Source organism: Balaenoptera musculus, chromosome 5 (assembly GCF_009873245.2).
Source record: "Balaenoptera musculus isolate JJ_BM4_2016_0621 chromosome 5, mBalMus1.pri.v3, whole genome shotgun sequence".
Taxonomy (NCBI): domain Eukaryota; kingdom Metazoa; phylum Chordata; class Mammalia; order Artiodactyla; family Balaenopteridae; genus Balaenoptera; species Balaenoptera musculus.
The window spans coordinates 46,632,449-46,658,428 of record NC_045789.1 but is presented as its reverse complement, the minus strand read 5'-3'; the positions used below and the strand labels follow the sequence as shown (position 1 = coordinate 46,658,428).

The 25,980-nt window shown below is 36.1% G+C and overlaps 1 protein-coding gene across 4 annotated transcripts in view; it reads left to right on the top strand.

Moving 5' to 3' along the window:
- MRPL1 (mitochondrial ribosomal protein L1) overlaps positions 1-25,980 on the top strand; it is a 138,671-nt gene that overhangs the window by 61,045 nt on the left and 51,646 nt on the right. The window contains exons 10-12 of one of the 4 annotated variants that reach the window (XM_036852343.1): positions 1,619-1,672; positions 4,852-4,894; positions 10,786-11,272. The exons of 1 other annotated variant lie outside the window; for it this stretch is intronic. In XM_036852343.1, coding sequence (XP_036708238.1) covers positions 1,619-1,671 — 53 coding nt within the window. In that variant the 3' untranslated portion in view covers position 1,672; positions 4,852-4,894; positions 10,786-11,272. Of the gene's footprint in view, positions 1-1,618; positions 1,673-4,851; positions 4,895-10,782; positions 11,273-25,980 lie in introns of those variants that run through there. 2 more of the 4 variants (XM_036852344.1, XM_036852346.1) reach the window with 2 other exon arrangements.

Sequence of the window (25,980 nt, the reverse complement as noted above, 5' to 3'; positions counted from 1 at the left end):
GTATTTGTATTTTTTTGTAATAACAATATTGTATATTTTATTTATTTATTTATTTATTTTAAAAAATATTGTATATTTTAATGGTGCTTTGTAATATACAAGGCACTGTGTATGGTGTTTTTATATACTTTATTTGATCCTGAATTCCTCTGCTTAATAGCAAGTTGTTAGTGTTTGTTGAATGAATATCCCATGAGGTAGATAAAACAACTTAATTTATGGATGAAGAATCAGGCTACCAGTTTGCTTACTGGTGTTGGTCCTTAAGTGTTTACTGGTATGTGACAAAACAAAAAAAATAAGGATAATTTTGTCATGCAGTTGCCAACTGTCCTTTCTTGGGAACGATTTCTTTTACTCTGAGACTGTCTTCCACTTTTTTTAAGGGATGTTCAAGGGCTTTTTCTTTTTTTTCAAAGATTGATTGATTGATTGATTGATTGCTATGTTGGGTCTTCGTTTCTGTGCTAGGGCTTTCTGTAGTTGCGGCAAGCGGGGGCCACTCTTCATCGCGGTGCGCGGGCCTCTCACTATCGCGGCCCCTCTTGTTGCGGAGCACAGGCTCCAGACACTTAGGCTCAGTAGTTGTGGCTCACGGGCCTAGTTGCTCCGCGGCACGTGGGATCTTCCCAGACCAGGGCACGAAACCGTGTCCCCTGCATTAGCAGGCAGATTCTCAACCACTGCGCCACCAGGGAAGACCAAGGGCTTTTTCTTATATGAAATAATAGTCCTGATAAATTTGTTGGTGGGTTTTAATAACACTCACTTTGTAAAGAATATTTTGATGGCTCCATATAGGTCTCCCCAATTGTTTTTGAAATTTTCGTGGTCTAAGAAGTCCCAAAGATGTGAACAACCATTGTACTCCACTAAGCCTTTTTTCCCACAGGAAAATTAAAATTTAAGGGCTGTTTACTAAAAACAACTGTAGCATTAACTACAAAGCAGTAACAGCAGTTACCTTTTATTGAGTGCCTACTACTATCTTATGCTTTATATGCATTCTCTCATTTCATCCTCGCTGGAGTTTAGTAAGAAGGGCGGTACTCTCATTTTACAGTTAAGGAAATTGAAACTTGTGTGAGGTCCTATAAGTGGCAAACTAAGATTCAGACCTACATTTGTCTGATTTTGAAGCCTGTTCTCTTAACCATTAGGCTATTTTACCTCCTTTTTATGTGTTCTAAGATAAATTAAACTATTTAACTAACCAATTTTAAATTTTTAAAATATTGAATAATTACACTTCAGTTTCTCAGTATGTCTGGTTATGGGGTTATGGCAGAGTGATGTGAAGAAAGTTGAAATAAAAGGTTTGGAGGAGTGGGATGAGAAAAGAGCAGTGCAGGATGGAGAGAAAAAGATATCTACTTGTTTCCCACATTTATGGTCTTCTGAAAGCATACTGATTGTTATTTAAAGACCCTAGTTCACAGAGTAGAATCTCTATTACTGTATTTGTGGGTTTTCTTCTGATTAATAGAGTAAGTATACTCTTATTATAGAGAACTTTAGAAACACTGATAAATATAAAAAAAAAATCACTCAGAGTCCTACTACTCAGATAACCAGTATTAATATTTTGGTGCTTCCCATTATCTTTTTCAATTGACAGAGAAAGAGAGACAGAGAAACAGAGGGAACATGTACGCACATGATGTTATATAAAGTAAGCATTTCCCCATATTGTTTAAAATCTCATATGAAAAGCATTTTAATGATTGAGCAATATTTCATCCTATTGATGCTCTAATTTATGGAGTCATTTCTTAGTTTGGGGGCATTTAACTTGCTTTCAGGTCCCCCTTAACCTTATTATTTACAATGCTTTGGAGAAAACCTTTGAGCATAATTTAGTTTCCTCTATATTTCTAGAACTGACACTCCTGAGTTAAAAGGTATGATATGGCTAAAAGTCTTAATTATGTCTTAGAAAGATGCCTTTCTGAGCAGAACAAACCAGAACAAGGAAATATGGTTGGAAAACTTGCTCTGGGCAAGAGCATTCCAGGGTCTTATTAACTGGCCTATGAATGAATTATTCCCTAACCTTCCATTAGAGCATTTTTCCTATTGGCTAACTAGAACTAATGTTGAGTGTTCATAATGGTATGCTTCTGGAAAAATAGTAGAGTTGCACTAGGTTACTCTTCACATAAACCTCTCTCTTTTGTGTTATTAATGTATTTTCTTCTTTCTGAGAAAACAGTAAATTAAAATCTTATATTTAAAAAGAGTAAAAAGTTTTAAATAATTATGGTAAATATCAATACTAGTAATTCTCAAACATTAGCCTGCATCCACATCACCTGGAGGGCTTGCAGGCACAAATTGCTTGGCACCAGTCAGCATCTGGGGTGGACCTTGAAAATTTACATTTCTAATAAGTTCCTGTTGCCAAACCCAGTTCGTGCACCTGGTGCACAGGGAGGCCAAACAAGCCAAAATGTTGGAGTTTGGAGCAGAGAAAGGTTTATTGCAAGGGCCGAACAATGAAAATGGGCTGCTGGTGCTCAAAAAGCCTGAACTCTCCCAAGGTTTTTAGGGAAGAGTTTTTATAGGCAAAATGTGGGGGGAGAACTGAAAGGTGTGTGACCTTCCCCTGATTGGTTGGTGGTGAGGTAACAGGATGATGTTCCACGAAGCTCAATCATTAGCCTTCTGGTTCCAACCTGTCTGGGATCCAGAGCTTGTGCTCTGACTGAAGTTACCATCCTCTACCTGGGTGGGATAGTTCCTGGAGAACTATCAGATTGTTCTGTATAGCCCTTCAGGAGGAACCGGGACCCTGCCCCATCGCTGCACTGCTTCTTGACTGCCTTTCCTTTGTTTCTGCATTCCTTCACTCTTCTGTTTGAATCTGCCCTCTGGAACTCAGGGAACATCTAGGAGGCTAAGCCTTTGTCCTGCAAGCAAGGAAGTGGAGGACAAGGAAAGGCTTTGTCCACAGGGTCCTGCTCAGTTTCATTCGCAGGTGATGGTGACGTTGCTGGTTCAAAGACTATATTTTGAGAACCACTGATACTTACTAATGGATCTTTTAACCCTGGATAAAAAAAATCTCTGGCTTTGGTATCAGCATTAGTTTATTTTCAAATTTGACAGGTAATTCTTGTGCAGCAAGGTTGAGAATCACTGGTATATGCAATTAACCAAGTTATAAGAGGTGAAAAATTTTTAATAAAAGTCAAGATTTTGAAAGACTGAGATGAAAAAAAAGATAATGCACTGAATTTAAGAGCCAGGAGTAGTTTCTAGCTTCCTGGTCTATCCCTATGTGTAAACAATTTAAATTCCTATGGGCAAACAATTCAAAATCTGGGATCTTCTGTAAAACAAGGACATCATAAGGTGATCATCAATGTACTTTCTAACAAAAATTTTATGACACAGCTTTTGTAGTTGGCATTTCATGTTGTTAGAAATGATGTGATATAACATTATTAATTAACATTACTAATATAAACACACGTAAACATAAGTGTAATGGTATTACTTATCATTATCTTGTTAAAGACCAGAGAGGCTTATGGTGGGATGGGGAGACCTACTCAGTAGTGACTGTTTTTTTAATAGCAAGTAGTAATCGCAGTGTCCAGTAGGTGGCAATAGTAACCTTTCATACAACTTTTAAATAGTTGTGTGCTTATTGGTAAATATTTGTTTTCTCATTTGACTATACAAGTAAAATAGCAAAAATACTTTATAGACCCCTTGGAGCTTTGTTTATTTATTTATTTTTTGTTCTGTTTTGGGCATGTTACAGAGGTTGCTTTAGTTGTCACTCTGTAATAATGCATTTTTAGAATTTAAAGAATTTGTTTCTGTTTTAACTTTTATTATAGAATTTTTTCAAATATACAGATAAAAAGAACACCCATTTACTTACCACCCAGCTTCAGCAATTATCAACATTATGCTCTTGTTCTAGGTACATCTATCCCTTCCATCTACCTACCACTCCCCAGCTCGTTCTCATCCTTGTTAGAGTAATTAAAAGCAAATCCCTATAAAGAGTTTTAAGAATAATCAAGCTATAAGTACAAGAAAATTTTAGTTCCATTTTTCAGAACCCAATGTTTTTGTGTTCTCCTCTGGTCATTGAGGGCATTTAGGTTCTTTGGATTGTATTTTGCATGTAATAATGGGCAAAACACCTATTTCTAGTGCTTTGAGAACTTAAGAGTACATAGTAACAGAACTAGCCACAAAAGGTTGTATATAAATATCAATACTTTAAAAAATAAGAAGGAAGAAATTGGTATCTTCACTTAAATTTTTGTTTTTGAATCAAAATATGAAATTAGAAATGTAACTATTATAAGGGATAGGTTGAAATAATACTTTTCATTCTGAAGGTATTCAAAGGAACAAAAAGTTTTACTGTATTGCTTTATTTTAAAAAATAGAAAAAAAAAATAGAAGGACATTAAATAAATTTGGCAAGTAGAGAAAGGAAGAACAGAATCAAAATAAAGAAAACAATGACCCATAATTCCTTAAATAACTGCTTAACATTTCGTATACTTCCTTTTTTTCTTCTTCCCATGGGGAGGTCTCCTTTTTCTCCCTGAAATAACATGGTTGTGATCATGCTGGGTATAGGGTAGGAAGGGAGATGTTTTGGCTTTGGCGGTTTCCCACACCTCCAGCTCTTTAGTCACTTTTATTTGAAAAAAGCCAACCAAAAGCAATTTTCAAGTATTTGCTAAATGAAAGGTTTAACACTTTCTATATCTTGTCATATGTTGCATAAAACTTTATAGTATTGTTTCCTAAGTTGGTAATTACTTTAATGAGAATTAATTAATGTAAATTTTAAGTTGAATAACCCAGTGTTTCCCAAAGGGCAATAAGTGTACCAAGGAAGACCAAGAAATGAATTTTGATGGTAAGTGAGCCACATCTTTAAGAGTTTAGTATGTTTTTACTATATTATAGGAAAATATAACTTGCACATAAATGACCATGACTTCATGGGCATTGTTGCCTAGGAAGACATTGCCTAGATGATTATTTGTAAAGTCTATTTAAAAATATTGTGTAAATTATGTAAATATATAAACTATATAAACTGCTTTCCAAAGTGGTTATACAATTTTACATTCCCTCCAGTAGTGCATAAGGGTTCCAGTCTCTCCACATCCTTGCCAACACTTGGAATTGTCTGTCTTTTTTATTATAGCCATTCTAGTGAGTGTGTAGTAGTCATATATGTTTTAATTTGAAAATAAATTATTTTGCTGAGAAAGTGCTTGGGGATAAATGATAGAGTTTTAAATGTGTGCCATTTAGAAGATGGAGTATATTTATACTATGAAGCTCCAGAAGTGGAGGTAGGACTAATGTAGACTTTCTAGGGGAGCAAATTCTGGCAAGAAGTTAAGCAAAAGTTAAATACTATGGACTTTCTTGCAAAGTTGTAGTAACCTTTTTATTGAATATATTTACATCCAGCTGTTTCAGTGTTTCCTCAGTTACAGTCAACAGAAATTAACCAGAGAAGAAATGTAATGTAAGGATATGTAGTGATTCACAGAATCTAAGGAAAAGTTAAACAACTGGTACTTGGAAAGGATAGGAAGCAGTGCAGCTTAAGTGATCTAAGTAGCAGGAACCAATGGACAGCTTCTTCAGAGAGCTACTGTCAAGGTGAATTTGTTTTCTGACCTTGTGTCACTCTACTCAAGATTTAAATTTTAAGGAGAAAGAGTCTGTTTGGCCTAGTTTAGTTTACAGGCCCACTCCTTGGTCAGGAGAAGGCAGAATTGATAATCTCACCAAAACTGCATGCAGTAGGGTAGAAGAAATTGCCCAGGGGGAATATTGAAATGCCTTTACCAAAAGAAGGGGCTCACTGGGTGCTGGGCAGGCAAGACCAATAGATGTCCACTATATCACATCACTATCTCTGATGAATGACTAGGAAGAATTAATAGCAATGATAGGAGGGTCAACAAATCTCTAAGGGTCATTCATTCCTTGAATAGTTATTAAATGTCTCTTCCTATGATTTCTATGAAATCAATGTATTTCTTTGAACTAAAAACATTTACTTTGTTACTCAAAGTATTTTTACATACATAGCAAATATTCTTTGAATGCAAAAAAATGTTGCCCATTTATTTTTTGGAGGGGAGAAATGTCAATTTCATTTTATTAAACATAAATAGGAACACATGAACAGATTCCCATGGTAAAAAGTTTAAATCCAATACAGCAAAACTTCTATGATTCTCCCAATCAGCCTCCCTTGTGGCTCCATGTGGATCTTCTATACTTGTACAAATTATGTTCCTACATTTATAGTTAATTGCCTGTTGGCATATGTAGGTTTTTCATATTTAAAAATAGATAGTATTAGCAAGTACTTCTTTAAGGTAGATTGCTACAATAGTATAGTGGTTAAGAGCACAGACCCCAGAGACAAACTAAGGATTCAAGTTCTAGCTCTCCTATGTAGCTGTATATTGTTGGTATTGCCCAGTAATTTTAAGGAAACTTTTTATTGACATACAACACAAATTCATAACTATGAACAACTTGATGAATTTTCCTAAAGTGAACATGTACCTAGCATATAGGTCACGAACTAGATAATACCAGTACCCCAGAAACCCCTTTGTTCCCTCCTTGAAAAATACTCCTCTTCAAGGTAACCACTATCATGACTTCTAAGAACATGTATTTGTTATTCCTCTTTTTGAACTTTATGTAAATGGAATAATAATTACCATATGCATTTTGGGGGGGAGGCCCAGGTTCACTCAGTATGTTTATGAAACTCATCCATGTTGTATGTATTTATATTTTATTAATTCTCATTGCTGTTTTAATATTCCATTGTGTGAATATATCACAATTTATCCATTCTACTGTTGATGGACATGTGGATTCTTTACAATTTGAGGTATTACAAATAATGCTATTCTGAACATTCTTATACAGTTTTTTGGGGGGAGGTTTTAGGGATTTTATAAATAATGCTATTTATTAACATTCTTGTTCACTTCTTTTGGTGAACATATGTATGCATTTCCCTTAGATATATACCTAAGAGCGGAATTGCTGGATCATAAGTTAGGTATATGTTCATTTATAGTAGATAATGCTTCACAGTCTTCCAAAGTAGTTGTACCAATATAACTTCCAACGGTGTGTGAGAGTTCCCACTGATCTATATCCTTGCCGATAATTGGTTTATCTTTTTCATTTTAACCATTTTGCTGAACGTGACATGGTCCAGTAATTTTTGAAGAATGTAAAAATCCCATTAGTGGGGAAGACAATGTAGGGTGTCACTCCCCAGTGATTGAAGTTGGCTCTGAGGTCGGGCAAGGCCCGGGCTGGGCAGACCTGCCCTAGGGGTGAGGGGTTGCTGGCATGTCAGCACTCCTGCCCTTCTTCATTACCCTCTCCCTGTATCGGGGCCCACATGCCCTTTGGAAAAAGGGATCACCTGAGAAGCACAATACAAGGGCTTGTCCCTTGCATCTGGGCTGATGATCTGGGCAGAGGCTGGGACAGGAGCCACAAGAGTCAGATAGTTTTCCCAGGAGAGGCCCAGTGCCTCCCTCCTTCCCAGGGTCACCACCTTCCTGGCTCCTCCTGCCTTGTGCCCCCTCAGGCCTTCCAGCCCCTTGTACCTTTACTGCTGTTTGGTTAAAGCCTCTGTTTTGTTAAAAAAAACAAAAACAAAAGATTATCAGGTGATCTAGAGTTTTATGGGATTTATAAAATAACTTTTTCTTCAAAAAATTAAAACAGATGGAAGAAATCTGTTATTCCCTGACTCCAACAAGTTACTATCTTCTGGGGAAAGGATTAATTTGGTTTGGATTATCCTATGTAATAAAGGGCCCTCCATCAGACTCTAGAACCTGGTTTTGAACATTACTCCTTCTTTATATCTAAATCCCATGTTTGGTAAAATTAGGTGTTTAAGATTTTAAAATTATTGTTCCTGGTATATTATGCAATTTCAAATATTACTACTCTTAACCTAGACTGGAGACTGCAAATACCTGACTCACATTCTGTCATCCCTTGTTTCCAGCCAGGCAGATTATGACAGATGACGTGACTCACAGAATGTTTTCCCACTGATTTCTCTGTGGTCTCAGATTTTTTTTTTCTCAGTACGGTGCTCCATGTGGTCACACTGTTGAATAGAAGTGTGATGGAAGATTAAAACACTCTTTTCATCCTGTACCTCAAGGTACAAGGTAATCAGCTGAGTCTTAAAATTTTCTTAAGTATTGCCATTGTTGGTTGGCCCTATATTGTACTGAGAGAAATGTGACTCATTCTTAGAAAGCTGTCATTTAAATCTATTACTTAGTCATGCTAACTGAGGAGCTGGCTTACTTTTATTTTATTCTTGTTTAAAATTTTTTGTTTTCCTTTCTATTTTAATATTTAATTGATTTTTTTTCTCTTTTGGATTGGAAAAATTCTGAGACGTTTGCTGCAGCTTCATAGGTCAAAGTAAGTTAGGGGAAATGACTTGAAAGAGGAGGAAAGATGATGCAGATACAGGGTTACACATGAATACTGACAGTTTGGGGGTTAGGAAGACCTTTAGAGTCCTATATGGTTTTGGAGTATATTGGTTATGGTATGAGGTATATTGATCATAGCTTGTCACTTGAAATTAAAATTAAAAATAATTTATGGTAGTGAATTACAAAGTAGCATTTTTCAAAGTGAAATGTTAGAGAATAAGTTGCTTCTTTAAAAATTTTGACTATGCTAAAATGATAAAGCTGATGATTAAAACCTAAGATGAAAGATAATTAAAACCTGAAGCGGATAAAGAAGGAAGGGAGGATAGATGAAAAATAAAAGAGTTTGGTGATATAGATGAAACCAGGAGATAAGTTTTAGCAGTAGTAGTTTATGCTAATGTCATATTCCCAGCTCCAACCCTTACTAAGTGTGTTACTTTGAGCATTCACTTGCCTTGTGAGCCTCAATCTTTTTGACTATAACGCAATCATAAGAAAGGTCACCTTTATTAACTCAAAGTGTTGTGAAAACTACTCAGGTAATGTAAATGAAATTATTTTATAAAATGAAGGTACAATCAACTGCTGTTATCATAAATACTAGGATAATATGTGAGCCTCGACATGTAAATAGCTCAAACTGGGTTAAAAAAAAAATTCTAGCTTTCCTTTTCTGCCCATAATGGAATAACGTATACCAGACTTGCCCTCTACCTGTGAACAGCTAGAAAACTGGACAAAAATATTTGAAGCTACTGTTTTCTGACCTTGGAAAACATGCAGTATGGGTGTGTGTTCTCTAAATGGATGGAAACAAATAAGTTGTACAAAAGCCTCAGCATTCTGCCTGATGTCACTTTCCAGACCCTGCACAGGAAGAGGGAAACCAAGGAAAGCATGGCAGTCTCTTTATAGAAGTCACTGAGATCAGATTTGGGGAAGGCTGTGGCAGCTTCGGTTTGTGAGGCATGGCACCAGATACATAAGCGTTATGCAGGGAAGCTCCAGGACTCTGCAGGGGGGTTCACTGAGACTTCTGCGCTGTGCTAAGATGGGCCTGCATAGAGTGAAATGCCACAAGGCTAGACTAAATGCAATTATTGGGGAGCTTTAAGTTGAACAATTCCCAGAACTTACATGTGGCTGAGAGACATTTGAGTTTTGACCACCAGAGTGGAAAGACATTATTGAAAATCCTGGGCATTCAGTAGATTTGAAGGCACAACCCCAGAGTTGTGCCTTCAAATAGGGCTAAAAGAGCTCTAGAGTAGAGGCTACTCTGGACCACCAATAACACTTTAAAAATAACCTCAAAAGGATCAAATTGATTGGCAAGGAAGTTAACTGCCTGCCAAATTCAACACTCTTTAAATGCAGAAAACAAAATCCAAAATTTTAAGAACATAGCTTTTATGGTGTCTGGTACCCAATAAAAATTATGACATGCAAAAAGGAAGGAATATGTAAGGAAGAAAATCAGTCAATAGAAACTGACTCAGAAATTATGGAGATGAATGAAGTAGCTGACAAGGGCTTTAAAACAACTATAGTAAATATGTACAAATGTGTAATGAAAAACATGAGCATAATGAGGAGAGAAATGGAAGACATTAAAGAAGGCAAAGGGAGCTTTAGAGCTGCAATGCAATTTAGAAATGCAGTATCTGAACAGAAAATCCACCAATGGATAACACCTATAGCCACTGCAGAAGAAAAGAAGCATGACTTAAAGATACTGCAATAGGAACTATACAAATTGAGGTGCAGAATGAAAATAATAATAGTATTAAAAGGCCAGATCCTCAGTGATCTGAGGAATATTCAAAGTGATCTAATGTATGTGTAATTGGAGTATCTGAAAAGGGCAGGGGAGAGGAGCCAGAAAATATATATTTGAAGTAATAATGGTTTAATTTTTAACGAACAGGATGAAAACTATGATTTCTAAATCTAAGTAAACGAACTTCAAGCAGGATAATTGAAAGGAAAACCATTCTAAGGCATATCATATTCAATTTGTTGAGAACCAGTGATAACATAACACTCAAAAGCAGCCAGAGAGAAAAAGAAACATTAAATACAGGGGTACCAAGATAAGAATTACTGATTTCTTGTCAGAAATAATGCAAGCCAAATAGGGAATGGAATGATAACTTTAACATGCTTAAAAAAAAGTTAATGTAGAATTCTATGTCAAGTGAAAATATCCTTCAAAAATGAGAGCAGCATAAAGACTTTTTTGACAAATAAAACATAGAGAATTTATTTCCAGCAGACCTGAATTACAAGAAATGTTAAAGGAAGTCCTTCGAGAGGAAGAAAACTGATACCAGTACAAACCCAGTTCCATACAAATGAATGAAGAATGCCAGAAATGGAAAATATGTGGGAAAATACGAAAAATGCTTTTCTGATTTTTATCCTTTCTTTTAAAAAAATTACCTTTTAAAAGCAAATGTAATAACAGTGTATAGTGGGGTTTATAACAGTTTGAAGTAAAATGTAGGAAAATAGCACAAAGGTTGGCATATGGTATATACTTATACTTGGCTTATTTCAGTTGCGTGCAACTTTCTGTGTTCATCTAGTATTTTTAGTGGATGAAATCACATGTAAAATCAAAAGTCAAGTTAATACTAAAAATTTTTGTTATTGTGTTAAAACGTTTGCATTTTTGAAAACAAACATTGTAGTAGAACTGACTGTATAGTTCACCTAGTATGACAAAAGTTTGCACCCCTGTTACCATGATGAAAATCAAGATACAGGGCTTCCCTGGTGGCGCAGTGGTTAAGAATCTGCCTGCCAATGCAGGGGACACGGGTTCGAGCCCTGGTCTGGGAAGGTCCCACATACCACGGAGCAACTAGGCCCGTGAGCCACAATTACTGAGCCTGCGCATCTGGAGCCTGTGCTCCGCAACAAGAGAGGCCGCGATAGTGAGAGGCCCGCGCACCGCGATGAGGAGTGGCCCCCACTTGCCGCAACTGGAGAAAGCCCTCGCACAGAAACGAAGACCCAACACAGCCATAAATAAATAAATAAATAAACACAATTAAAAAAAAAAAAAAGAAAATCAAGATACAGAAAATTTCCATCACCCCCAAAAGTTTACTTGTACACTTTGTACTGATTCTTGCCTTCAGCTCCAAGCAACAGTAGATTTGTGTTCTGTCACTATAGTTTTGCTTGCTGTAGAATTTCATATGGATGGATCATACACTGTTATGTATACGTTTTAATATTTTAGAATTCATCCACATTGCTGCATGTATCAAATAGATTATTCTTTTCTATTGCTGAAATATATTCCATTATATAGATATGCCAAATGTATTTATCCATTCATTCACCTGTTGATGGGTATTTGTGTTGTTTCCAGTTTGTGGTTATTATGAATAAAACTTCTCTGAACATTAATGTACAAGCTTTTTTTGGTGGACATTTGCCTTCTTCTCCCTTGGATTAATAATGGAACTGCTAGGTCATATGGTGACAGCTTTCATAAGAAACAACCAAATAGGTCTCCAAAGTGGTTGTACTATTTTATGCCCCCAACAGCAATATCTGAAAGTTGAAATTGCTTCATATCCTTGGGAAAAGTTGGATTTTTAATGTTTAATTTTAGCTATTCTAGTGGGTGTGTAGTGATATCTCATTGTGATTTTAATTTGCATTTCCCTTGTGACTAATGATGTTAAGCATCTTTTTATGTGATAATTAACTATTCTTCTATCTCCTTTGGTAATTAGTACAAAGTGTCTATTCAAATCTTCCGCTCTTTTGAAAAGTTGGATTGTTTGTCTTCTTAATGAATTGTAAGGTTACTTTATATTATCTGGTTTCAAGCCCTTTGTCAAATATATGTATTGCAAATATCTTCTTCCAGTTGAGGACTGACTTCATTTTCTTAGTTGTGTCTTTCAAAGAGCAGAATTTTATAATTTTCATAAAGACTATTTTATTAATATTTATTGTACGGTTAGAGCTTTCTGTGTCCTAATATATCTTTTCCCTCACAAAAGTTGCAAAATTTTTCTTCTGTATTTTCCTCTATTACATGTCTTTTATAAAGTTAATAAGTTTTAACCTTTACTTTTAGATTTATGATTTATTTCAAATAAATTTTTTGCATGATGTCATGAAGGAAGTATATTTGTTCCATAGTGATATCCAATTGCCCCAGCACCATTTGTTGAAAAGACTATTTCCCTAGACTTCGCACCTTGGTCAAAAATTTATTAACCATATATGTGTAGGTTTATTTTTGAACTCTCTATTTTGTTCCACTGATCTATTTGTCTATCATCATACTACTACCACATTGTCCTAATAACTGTAATTTATGGTAAGTCTTGAAGTCAGAAAATATAAGCACTCCAACTTTGTTCTTTTTTAAAAATATTTGTTCTGACTGTTTTATATCATTTGTATCTCTACCTAAATTTTAGAATCAGGGAATTCCCTGGCGGTCCAGTGGTTAGGATTTGACGCTTTCACTGCGGGGGCCCATGTTCAGTCCCTGGTTGGGGAACTAAGATCCTGCAAGCTGTGCAGCGTGGCCAAGAAAAGAAAAATTTTTTTAGAATCAACTTGTCAATTTCTACCACAAGGGCTTCTGGGATTTTGATTGAGATTTCATTGAATCTACTATATTCTAATTTAGAGAGAACTGGTACCTTAACAATACTGAGTCTTCTAATCCATGACTGGTATGTCTCTTAACTTATTTAAATCTTCTTTAATGGCTCTCAGCAAGAAAAAGTTTGAGCAAATTCCTTTCTATGCCTAATTTGATGAGAGTTTTTGGTTGTCGTTGTTGTTCCTGAGTAGGTGTTAAATTTTATCAAGTGCTTTTTCTGAATCTATTTAGAGAACCATGTGGATTTCCTTTTTTAGTTTAACATGGTGAATTTCAATGATTATTTTTAAAAGGTTAGACCAACTTTCTGTTACTGGGGTAAGTCCCACTTGGTCATGATGCATTATCCTTTTTATATGTTGCTAAGTTAGATTTGATAATATTTTATTAGGAACTTTTCCAACTAGGCTCAGGAGAGAGATTGGTTTTTAATTTTCTTTTCTTGTGATAGCTTTACTTTTGGTGTCAGAGTAATGGTAGACTCATAATAAGTTGAGAAGTATTCCCTCTATTTTCTGAAACTTTCTGTAAGACAACTATGATATCTTCCTCAAATGTTGGTTAAAATTCACCAGTGAATGCATATGGAATTAGGGTATTTTTTGTTGGAAGATTTTAAGTTATTTCATTTATTCAGATGATATAGGGCTATTCAGGTATTTAATTTTTTTTGGCCAGTTTTGGTTTTGTAAATTTTGGCTATCAAGGACTTGGTCTGTTTCTTATAAGTTGTCAAATTTATTGCAATAAATATGTTTAAAACATTTCTCTTTGACTCTTTCAATATATATGGAATCTATGGTGATATCCCTCTTTCATTTTTATACTGGTAATTCATGTCTTTATTTTTTTCTTGTTTCTTCTAAGCTATTTTATTGATCTTTTTAAAAAATCAGCTTGAATTTCACTGGTTTTTTTCTGTTGTTTGTGCATTTTATTTTTAATTGGCATTTTCACATACCATGTAATTCACCCATTTAAAGCATACACTCAGGGTTGTTTGTTTGTTTTGTTTTGTTTAGTATATTCAGAGTTGTACAACCATCACCATAATGAATTTGAGAACAGTTTCATAACCCCAAAAGGGAATCTATCCAGTCACTCTTCATTTTCCCCACATACCCTTCCCCAGTACGAGGCATCAACTAAACTACTTTATATCTCTATAAATTTGCCTATTCGGGACATTTCATATAAATGGAATCATGTAATTTATGGTCTTTTGTGACTGGCTTCTTTCACTTAGCATAATGTTTTCAAGGTTCATCTATGCTGTAGCATGTATCAGTGTTTCATTTATTTTTATTGTTGAATAATATTCTATTGTATGGCTACATCACACTTTGTTTATCCATTCATCAATTGGTGGACATTTGGATTATTTCCATTGCTTGGTTGTTGTGAACAATGGTGCTATGTTATTTGAGTACAAGTTTTGTGCGGACATATGTTTTCATTTTGCCTAGTATATATACCTAGCAGTGGAATTCTGGGTCAAACGTTAACTCTGTTTAGTCTTTGGAGGACATACCACGTTGTTTTCCAAAGTGGCTGCATCATATTATATTCCTATCAGCAGTGTGTGAGGGTTCCAGTTTCTCCACATCCTTACCAACACTTGTCATTATCTGTCTTCTTGATTGTAGCCATCCTAGTGGATGTGAATTGCTATCTCATTGTGGTTTTGATTTGCATTTCCCTGATGGCTAAAGATGTCCTTTTTCTCCTCAGTTGGAGTTTTGCTAGAGATTGTGTTGAATTTGTAGATCAATTTGTGGAGTATTGCTATCTTGATAATATTAAGTTTTTCTATCCACGAACATGGGATGCCTTTCCATTTGTTTAGTTCTTCTTTATTTTCTTCAGTGATATGTTGTAGTTTTAGCATACAAGTCTTTCACTTTTGTTGAATTTATTCATAAGTATTTTCTTCTTTTTGTTGTTGTTATAAATGGAATTATTTTCTCAATTTCATTTTTGGATTGTGCATTGGTATTGTATAGACCTTCAGTTGACTTTTGTGTATTGTTCTTGTATCCAGCAACCTTGTTGAACTCGATTATTACTCTTAATTGTGTGTGTGTGTGTGTGTGTGGTGTGAGTACATGTGTGAGTATTCCTCAGGATTTTCTGTATTCAAGATTATGTCACCTGTGAATAGACATAGTTTTGCTTCTTTTTTTCCAATCTGGATTCCTTTTATTTCATTTTTTCCCCCTAATCTGTCTGGCTAGAAACTCCAGTGCAATGTTTAATAGAAATGTCAAGAAAGGACATCCTTGCCTTGTTTCTTATATTAAAAGGAAAGCACTCAATTTTTCATCATTAAGTTTGATTACCTGAGGGATTTTGTAGATGCCCTTTATCATGTTGAGGATGTTTCCTTCTATTCTTAGTCTGTTGAATATTTTTATCATGAAATGTTGAATTTTTAAAAATGTTTGTTTTGCATCTATTTGGAAGATTCTGTGGGAATTGTCCTTTGTTCTATTGACATGATATATTAATTGATTTTTGGATGTTAAATCATCCTTGCATTTTTGAGATAAAACCCACTCAGTTATGTTGTATGATCCCTTTTGTATATTGCTGGATTAAGTTTGCTAGTATTGTGTTGAGCAATTTTGCTTCTATATTCATAAGAAATATTGCTGTATAGTTTTCTTTCTTGTGAAATCTTTGTGTGGTTTTGGTATTGGGGTAATACTGTCCTCATAGGATGAGTTGGGAAATGCTCACTCTTCTATTTTTACAATAGTTTGTGAAGAGTTTTTATTTAAAAAAATATTTGAATTAACCAGTGAAGCCATCTGGGTCTCAGCTTTTCTTCTGGGTAATTTTTTATTTCTAATTTAATATCTTCACTTTTTCTAGATCTATTTGGATTTTCTTTTTCTTCTTAAGTTAGTTTTGGTAGTTTGTGTCCTTCTAGGAATTTGTCTATTTCATCTACATTACCTAATTTGTTGCCATACATTTGTTCATAATATTGCCTTACTATCCTTTTCTGTATGGCCAGAAGTGATGTCTCCCCCTTCATTCCTGATTTTAGTAATTTGAGTCTTCTCTTTTCTTTTCTTGGAGAGTCTAGTTTAAAGTTTGTCAATTTTGTCGACTTTTTCAAAGAACCAATGTTTGGTTTTATTAGTTGTATCTATTGTTTTTCTACTCTCTATTTGATTTATTACTACTCTAATCTATCATTTCCTTCCTTCTGCTTGCTTTAGATTTAATTTACTCTTCTTTTTCTAGTGTCTTAAGGTGTGAGTTTAGGTTATTGATTTGATATCCTTTTTATTTTTTAGTGTAGCCATTTAAAACTATAAAATTTTGCTTTAGCTGCATTCCATAAGTTTTAGTATGCTGTGTTTTCATTTTCATTCATCTCAAAGTATTTTTCAATTTCCATTGTGATTTCTTCTTTGACCCATTGGTTATTTAGTAGTGTGTTATTTAATTTCTATATCTTTGTTAATTTCCCATATTTGTTTGTTATTAGTTTATAATTTCACTCAATTATGGTAGTTGGAGAACATATTTGGTATGATTTCAATCCTTTTAAATTTATTGAGGTTTGTTTTACGGCCCAGCATATGGTCTATCCTAGAGAATGTTCTATGTGCACTTGAGAAGAATGTGTATCCTCCAGTTGTTGAATAGAGTGTTCTGTAAATGTCTTTTTTTTTTTTTTTTTTAAACATTGCTTTTTAAATTTTATTTAATTAATTTATTTAGTTAGTTAGTTATGGCTGTGTTGGATCTTCTTTTCTGTGCGAGGGCTTCCTCTAGTTGTGGCAAGCGGGGGCCACTCTTCATCGCGGTGCGCGGGCCTCTCACTATCGCGGCCTCTCTTGTTGCGGAGCACAGGCTCCAGACGCGCAGGCTCAGTAATTGTGGCTCACGGGCCCAGTTGCTCCGCGGCATGTGGGATCTTCCCAGACCAGGGCTCGAACCTGTGTCCCCTGCATTGGCAGGCAGATTCTCAACCACTGCGCCACCAGGGAAGCCCTGTAAATGTCTTTTTTTTTTTTAAATTCATCTATTTATTTGGCTGTGCCAGGTCTTTAGTTGTGGCACGTGGGATCTTCATTGCCATGTGTGGGATCTTCATTGCGGCATGCGGGATCTTTGGTTGCGGCATGCAGGCTCTTAGATGCGGCATGCGGGATCTGGTTCCCTGACCAGGGATCGAACCTGGGACCCATGCATTGGGAGTGCAGAGTCTTAACTGCTGGACCACCAGGGAAGTCCTTGTAAATGTCTTTTAGTTCTAGTTGGTTTAAAGTTGTTAAAGTGTGCTACATTTTTATTAGGTAATATCTTTGTTTTTCTCCTCCTCCTCCTCCTCCCCTTACCCCTCCCTCTCCCCCTCCCCCTTTCTCTCCTCTCCCTTTCTCTCCTCCTCTTTGTGTGTGTGTGTGTGTGAATGACATAGTCTTCATTATTCTTCTAACCCCATTTCCCCCCTGGGTCCTTTATTTTTTATTGAGGGGATTTTTATAGCACTATGATTTTTAGGAACACTTGGGCTGAGTTATAGAAGAACTGACTGTATGCTTTAAATGGGTACTTTTTTTTTTTTTTTTCAAATGTCCATCTTCTTGATTTTTTTTTTTTAATTTTTATTTATTTATTTTTGGCTGTGTTGGGTCCTCATTTCTGCGTGAGGGCTTTCTCCAGTTGCGGCGAGCGGGGGCCACTCTTCATCGCCGTGCACTGGCCTCTCACTGTCGCGGCCTCTCCCGTTGCGGAGCACAAGCTCCAGACGCACAGGCTCAGTAGGTGTGGCTCACGGGCCCAGTTGCTCCGTGGCATGTGGGATCCTCCCGGTCCAGGGCTCGAACCCGTGTCCCCTGCATTGGCAGGCAGACTCTCAACCACTGCGCCACCAGGGAAGCCCCTAAATGGGTACTTTTTAAAATATAAATTATACCTCAGTAAAGTTGATTTTAAAACAAATTAATAATTCTGGGTAAAAGTTATTTAAGATTGTAAATTACAGTTTCTTAGAGTAACAAATAATTGTATTGAACAGAAAGATTTTGAAAACTTACTCCCTTAGAAGAGATTTAAAAAAATCTATCCACCCTTTTCTAATGAGTATTTAAATATATTTTTCTACTTCCACTAAACTTGTCATATAAACCCAATTTTTCCCCACAAAGTTTGGATTATTTTTTTGTCTTAAATTGTTTAGTAAAATGCTTCTGCCTTTATTATTATTATTTAAAGTTTAATAAAGTTACTGATGATTGGCAATATCTGACCTTAAAATTCTAGCTGTCAACCATGTCAGGCTAAGAGAGCATATTTACCAGCAATTGTTCTTTAATTCAAAATACAATGTTCCCTTTATGTTCATTTAAAAAGGAAGAGTTGGTTCCAACTCTTACTCTTCTCCCAATATTGCCTGCAAAGTAGAAAGCAATTTTGCATAGATTAAAAGCCTAAGTTAACCATTTAAAAAAGCATGTGGACTTGTCAAGTCATCTCAATGGATTCATTGAGAATTCAAAGGAATAAGAAACAGAGCCTTCATTACATGTCTTTAGCTTGGCTAATCATTTAGCTTTAGCTAATCATTTAACAAACATTTGTTCCCATGGGAAAATGATGTTTCGGTATACTAATGATAACCCTCAACATTCTAAAAGAATAAAATGCAACACAGCAAAACCTGTTGAGTGCTTACTAAAAGTAAGGTATGTTATGAATTTGGTTTAACGATAGTTTATAATTTTGAAGGCATGTTTTGAGACTTATAGCCAAGTTTTAATATTATGGTCAATAGACATCATTGGGCTTCTAGTTGTGAGAACTAAAGTGATAGAGGTAAGTGAATAATGCTGTCATTGTTTTCTCCAAATGTTTATTTTCATAGATCTGTCTTGAATGCTTAATTCTAGATGATATTGATAAACTTCTGACTTGGTGATAGTTTGAAATAATGATACGTGTAAAAATGAATGAACATTCTCTGAAAATACACATCTTCTCAAAAGAGTGAGCTGGTTTTGTTAATAAATTTTAGCTTAAACATATAGTCTAGCTGTAAATTAGGGAAGCTTCCCTCCCTGTTGTTTTGTCATTAGATGCTATTCTTCCTTTATAGTGCTTACTACAATTTATTTGTGTGTTCATTTATTCAGTCTAGTCTATGTCCCATGTCTGACTTTCATGTATATATTTTTTACCACTATGTATCCAGTACCTAGAACCATGCCTGGCATGTAGTATACACTCTAAAAAAACTGTTGAATAGCCAAATAAAATGTCAGGAGACCTGCCTTGAATCCAGTCTTAACTCCATTCTGACTTAAGAAATAACTTGAGCAAGTGACTTGCTCTTACACTCTTTGTGCCTTTTTTCCCTTCTGTAGTTTAGTGATAATAGTACCTTATATATAATACATTACATCTCTATAATATTCAAAACATTTTCACAACATTCACTGGATGATTATTATGTGCCAGGTACACTTCTAGGTATTAAGGATACAGCAGTAAACCAAAAAAGACAAAAATCTGAGCCTTCATTGAGCTTATATTCTGTTGTTTTGTTTTGGTCCTCACAACACCCCTGTGAGGTTACCGACAGGGGTGTTGATACTGATACTGATACTATTAATTTACTGATGTGGAAGTAGAGACTTGAGGTTAAGCATTTATTTACTCCAGATCAATCAGCTGGTGAGTTCAAGAACCAGATATTTTATATCCAGTGCTTTTCCTTCCTCCCTTAACTCCCTGTCTATCATATAGGAATTTTATGAGGAAAAGTAAGATCCAACTTATATATCTTCTGTAAATATGTTGCATAAATACAAAGTGATGGCATGATTCAGGTTTTAAAGTAGCTTTAAAAACTGTGGCATTTCAAGATACCTTAAATCCAAAGGAAATTTAAAATTTAAGTATGAACTTCTTTGTTTGGATATGGCCTGCTGTTATTTATGTAGCACCTCTTATACCTAGACCCTTGGCTGTAGGAGTTGGGGCTTCCTGTTGTTAAATGATCTAATACTGTACATTAGTATGGAAATCTAGACAGTGCCCATAGTGGATAACATATTAGTTGCTAAGCAAGGGAAATTATTATGCCATCTGCTGCCTCTTATAAGGTGTTATTACTTGACTCATTTTCTGAATCAACACACCAAAGGCACCATAAGTAATGTAAATTATAGTGGCTTGCACATTTTTTAACTAAATGAGCAGTTTATAAGAAAAAAAAACTTTGTGCCTCTTCTCAATTTTAATGGATGCCATGGAAAATTATTTTTGTCCTTCAAACTCTGTTTTTATGGGATAATCTTTTATTAGACCATCAGATATCCCATATTCAAACTTAAGCAAGAATTTTTCTTGTAATGAACTTACAGCAGTTCTTTAGCATTGATAGTATGCTACTCATGGAAAAGCTGGTATTTATTTTAATTTGATCACTTTAAATTTTAAAAAGCATAAAATGCTCCCACATATGCTTAGGCTTGCATAGAGGAACCTGGAAAAAATATATCTATTTGGCAGAAGTGATAAAGTAACTTCTTTATAAATATGCCCTAAAAGCCATACATTTGATATAATTCTGCTTGACCTTTTATCCTACTAAAGGATTAGATTTCCATAGAAAAACACTTCTCAAAGTGTGTTCCTTGAGTGTGTTTCTTAAGATATTAACAAGTATTATTGGGAGAGAAGGAAGGTTTCTGTAGTCAAATATGATGAAAATGCTAAGTTAAAGAGGTTTCTTCACTGTCAGTCTTCTCAGAGCCTTTAATATGTTAATACGTTAGTGTGTATTATAATCTCTAGTGGGCAGTATTTTTCCCAACATTTTGCCACAGGATGTTCTTTTTCTTAGGAGTATCTTATGGGACTAATGTTCTGCAAAACACAGTTTGGGGAACACTGCCTTAGAGTATATGTTGGCATTTGCGTAATAGCCTATGAAGTCTATACTTGTTACAGGTTGCTCCTTAGTCCTCTTCTTTCTCTGGGCACTCTCAATGGTACCAAACACTTTAAATGCCACATGTAATCAAGGATCCTCAAATATGTAAATTCACCAGCCCTGTTTTTTGAGCTCTACATCCATATATCTATCTGCCTAACCAACTTTTCCAACTGGGTATTGAGGCTTTCAAATTTAACTATCCAAAACCGAACTCAGTATCTTCCTCTTAAATCTGCTCCTCTCCTATCTCATTGAAGATCACTAGTATCCATCTAGCTTGTATGCAAGCTAGATGCATGGGAGCTGTCCTTAACTCTTGCCACTCATTGTCCTTTCTCATCCAGCCATCAGCATGACCTAACTATCCTAATTCTTTATATCTCTCTTTTTTTTTTAATGTTTCCCTTTTTTTTTTTTAACATCTTTATTGGAGTATAATTGCTTTACAATGGTGTGTTAGTTTCTGCTTTATAACAAAGTGAATCAGTTATACATATACATATGTTCCCATATCTCTTCCCTCTTGCATCTCCCTCCCTCCCACCCTCCCTATCCCACCCCTCTAGGTGGTCACAAACCACCGAGCTGATCTTGTGCTATGGGGCTGCTTCCCACTAGCTATCTATTTTACGTTTGGTAGTGTATATATGTGCATGCCACTCTCTCACTTTGTCCCAGCTTACCCTTCCCACTCCCCATATCCTCAAGTCCATTCTCTAGTAGGTCTGTGTCTTTATTCCCGTCTTGCCACTAGGTTCTTCATGACCTTTTATTTTATATCTCTTAAGTAAGTCCACTTCACTTAAATTGCATCTAACTTAGTTTAAGCCGTCATCATCTTATACAGATTGCTAAAGTAACCCTTTAACTCAGCATTGTTCAATAGAAATACAATGCAAGCCACAAACCCAAGTCACGTACATAATTTTAAATTTTCTAATAGCCACATTAAAAAATGTAAGACCAAACAGGAGAAATTAATTTTTATAATACATTTTATTTAGCTCAGTGTATCCATATTATTATCATTTCAACATATAATCACTTCAAAATTACTGCTATACATATATATATATAGACATATTTTACATTATTATTTGTTGCACTGTTTGAAGTCCAGTGTGTATTTTACACTTTCAGCCATCTCAATTTATGCTAGCTATATTGAAGAGCTCAATAGCCATATGTGGCTATAATAATAGGGCAGTACATCTTTAAGTGGTTTTCCTTTCTGTAGCTTCTCCCCTTCCTGTCCATTCTTCCCATTCAGCCAACATGGTATGTCTGTATCTGATGGTATCATTCCATTGTTTAAGATCCTTGGTTGATTCCTTGTTGCTTCAGGCCTCAAGATCCATGATAATCTATATTTACCTCTCCAGTCTCATCTCACTTAACCCCACTTTAATTTTTATTTGTTTATTTATTTATTTATGGCTGTGTTGGGTCTTCGTTTCTGTGCGAGGGCTTTCTCTAGTTGTGGCAAGTGGGGGCCACTCTTCATTGCGGTGCGCGGGCCTCTCACCATCGCGGCCTCTCCTGTCGCGGAGCACAGGCTCCAGATGTGCAGGCTCAGTAATTATGGCTCACGGGCCCAGCCGCTCCACAGCATGTGGGATCTTCCCAGACCAGGGCTCGAACCCGTGTCCCCTGCATTGGCAGGCGGATTCTCAACTACTGCGCCACCAGGGAAGCCCAACCCCACTTTAAATTCCTTACATACTGATCTATTTGTGGTTGTTTTCTAAAGATATCATGCCTTTCTCCTCTAGCCTTTGTACACATGACTCCTGTTTGGAATAATCCTTCCCAGCCACTTTGCCAGGTAAACTCCTGTTCAGGTCTCAGCCTAGATTTCACTTCTTCAAGGAAATCTTTCCTAAATGCACAAGTCTGGATTAGGTGCTACTCCTATGAACTGTCATTGTACCATCTGCTTACCTAATATTAGTTGTTACTACACTGTATTTTATTGTACTGTAATAACTTACCTCTAAGAGCTTGGGATTATGTTTGCTCTTAATTCCATGATTTAACTAACTAGACTGGAAGCTTCTTGAAAATCTTGTATATGCTTACTAAATAATTTTTAAATGGAAGAATGGGAGAAATAGAATAATGTAACAGCCAAAAGACCTCTGCCCCACCTCTAATGATGACATTATCAGTCTCTAATTCCCCACACCTGAAAGTATACATTCAGCAAGAATTTATTGATGTGCTGTATGTCAGGCACTGGGTTAGGTATTTCCTGGCATAGTGGGAAATAACCTGACTTATTGATCAACAATAATACGTATTCCTTTTATGTTACTTTATAGTATGAAAGCCCTAAATTATCATGCATCGAAAAAGCACCATCAGTTAAAATTCTGTGGCTACAAGAAACAGAACCAATTCTTTTTTAACAACAAAAGGACATTTATTAGAAGAACAGTGGAGGTAGGCCACAGAATAGAAGTACAGAACCAAACTTTAGAAAGTTTTGGGAAGGACAAGAACCAAGATAGCTTCAGATTTCTCAGCCTTAGAAATTCACAGGTATGGTTATCAAGTATGTTTCCATCAGCTGACTCGGGTAGGTCCTAGAGGTGTCTGCTCAAAGAGTCAAATTCTTGGAAGAGAAAAACTGGCCCACAGGAAAAAAAAAAGAAACAAAAGCTGGTCCAGGATCACATATTTGCCTCACTGGTCAAGATCAAGAAGTAATTCTAGAAGAAGGACGGGTAGTAGGAAAGCATTACAGGAAGACAAAAACAATATCCGCTACAGTTATGAAAATATCTCTCAGGGACTAAGACTCTGGAGAAGGCATCTGAATGGCTTAGTCAATGTATTAATGGTTATTATTTTAATTAGCTATCATGTAGGAGAACCGATAATCCAAGTAAGATTTCAGTCTTTGCATTTGATTCATTCATTTATGATTTGCATTTATTCAAACATAGAGGACCTATCATGTCAGATACTGCTAAGAAACAAGGTTATAAAGATGAATTAAACATAGTCCCTGTCTTCAAAGAACTTGGTCTTGTATGAAAATAGTCATATATGGATACTATGGAGAAATTGGAGTAAGCTTTATAGAAGAGGTTGGGCTAGGATGAACATTAATTTACCCATTGGACAAGCAGTGGGAAAGAGTTCTACAATTCCAACAGAGGGAATTGCAGATGAGCAATCACCAAAACAGAAGAGAGGTACATATGTTTAAGAACTACATGTAATTCAGAATTTCGAGAATGTAATGTATCCCTATATTGTGTGTTGGGAGAGATGGGGGCAGAGAGAATGGTTAGTGATGAGACTGGATAGGCAAGTGAGGGTGAGATCTTGAAGGACTTTGCATACCAGGATCAAGGATTTAGATTTCATCTTGTGCACAATGGGAATGCACGCGAAGAGTCCTGGGGAAGGGACTGTGATGATCAAATTTCTGTATTAAAATGAGTATCCAATGTAATCAACAGATTGAATGGAAGAGAAATTAAAGTCAAAGAAACTTGCTAAGTATTATATGGTAAAATTAAGGAGAAAGGTGATAAGGCTTAAACATAGGCAATGACAATTGAGGAAGGAGAGAAGGCGGTAGATAAAGAACATATTTAGGTTGTACTGTAAAAACCCCTTATGATGTGCAGTTTTTCCTTTAAAATATTTTTGGTGTCCAGTAACAGAAAATTGAATTCAAATAATAAAGAAGTTCATTGCCTCACATATCTGGAAAATTCAGAGGAGGGCAGGTGTTAGGCTTAATAGTGTCATTTAAAAAGTTTATTATCAGGAATTCCCTGGTGGTCCAGTGGTTAGGACTCTGTGCTTCTACGGCAGGGGGCATGGGTTCAATCCTTGGTCAGGGAACTAAGATCCTACAAGCTGTGGGGTGCAGCAAAGTTAGTAAAGTACATGGAAATTTGTTTAAAATCAAGTTTATTATCATCTTGTATTTCTTTTTCTTTTTTTTTTTTTTAAAGAAATTTCCCTTTGAGTGTCTCTTTTTTTTTTTTTTTAATTTTTATTTATTTATTTATTTATTTATGGCTGTGTTGGGTCTTCGTTTCCGTGCGAGGGCTTTCTCTAGTTGTGGCAAGTGGGGGCCACTCTTCCTCGCGGTGCGCGGGCCTCTCACTATCGCAGGCTTTCCTGTTGCGGAGCACAGGCTGCAGACGCGCAGGCTCAGCAATTGTGGCTCACGGGCCCAGCCGCTCCGCGGCATGTGGGATCTTCCCAGACCAGGGCTCGAACCCGTGTCCCCTACATTGGCAGGCAGATTCTCAACCACTGTGCCACTAGGGAAGCCATCATCTTGTATTTCTGCTTTCCATAGTGTCAGATTATTTCAGGTCTGGTTTTCTTTCTGGTGACAAAATGACTGCAGCAGTTTCAGGCCTCTCCTCAGAAAAACACAAGATCCAGAAAGAGAAAGTGTGACCTTTTGGAGGCTTTCCTAGAAGAGAAAGAAAACCAAGTTATTTCGGCCAATTTATGACCTAATCCCCATGGCCAGGAAAATTTCAAATTTGCCTAAACCAGTTTATCTGAACCAGTTACTTTAGCAAGGAGGCTGAGTCCACGTCTGGGAATAGGGTCAACTTCCCACAAGCACAGGACTCTAAGGAAAGGAGTGGATCCCAAACTGGAAGCTGAGGCAGGAGGAGATGAATGCTGGGTAAGTCTACTCGGGGAGGATGTCTACTCTTTCCAGAATATTGACGGAGAGAAGAGGAAGATATATATAAAGAGACACAGGATGAAGGGAAGAATATTTTCTTTTTTTTCTATTTTCTTCCATTCTCTCTCTCTTTCTTCCTTTCTTTCTTTCATTGAAGATAATTAAACATGTTAATGGTTCACACTTCCATTTGGATCTC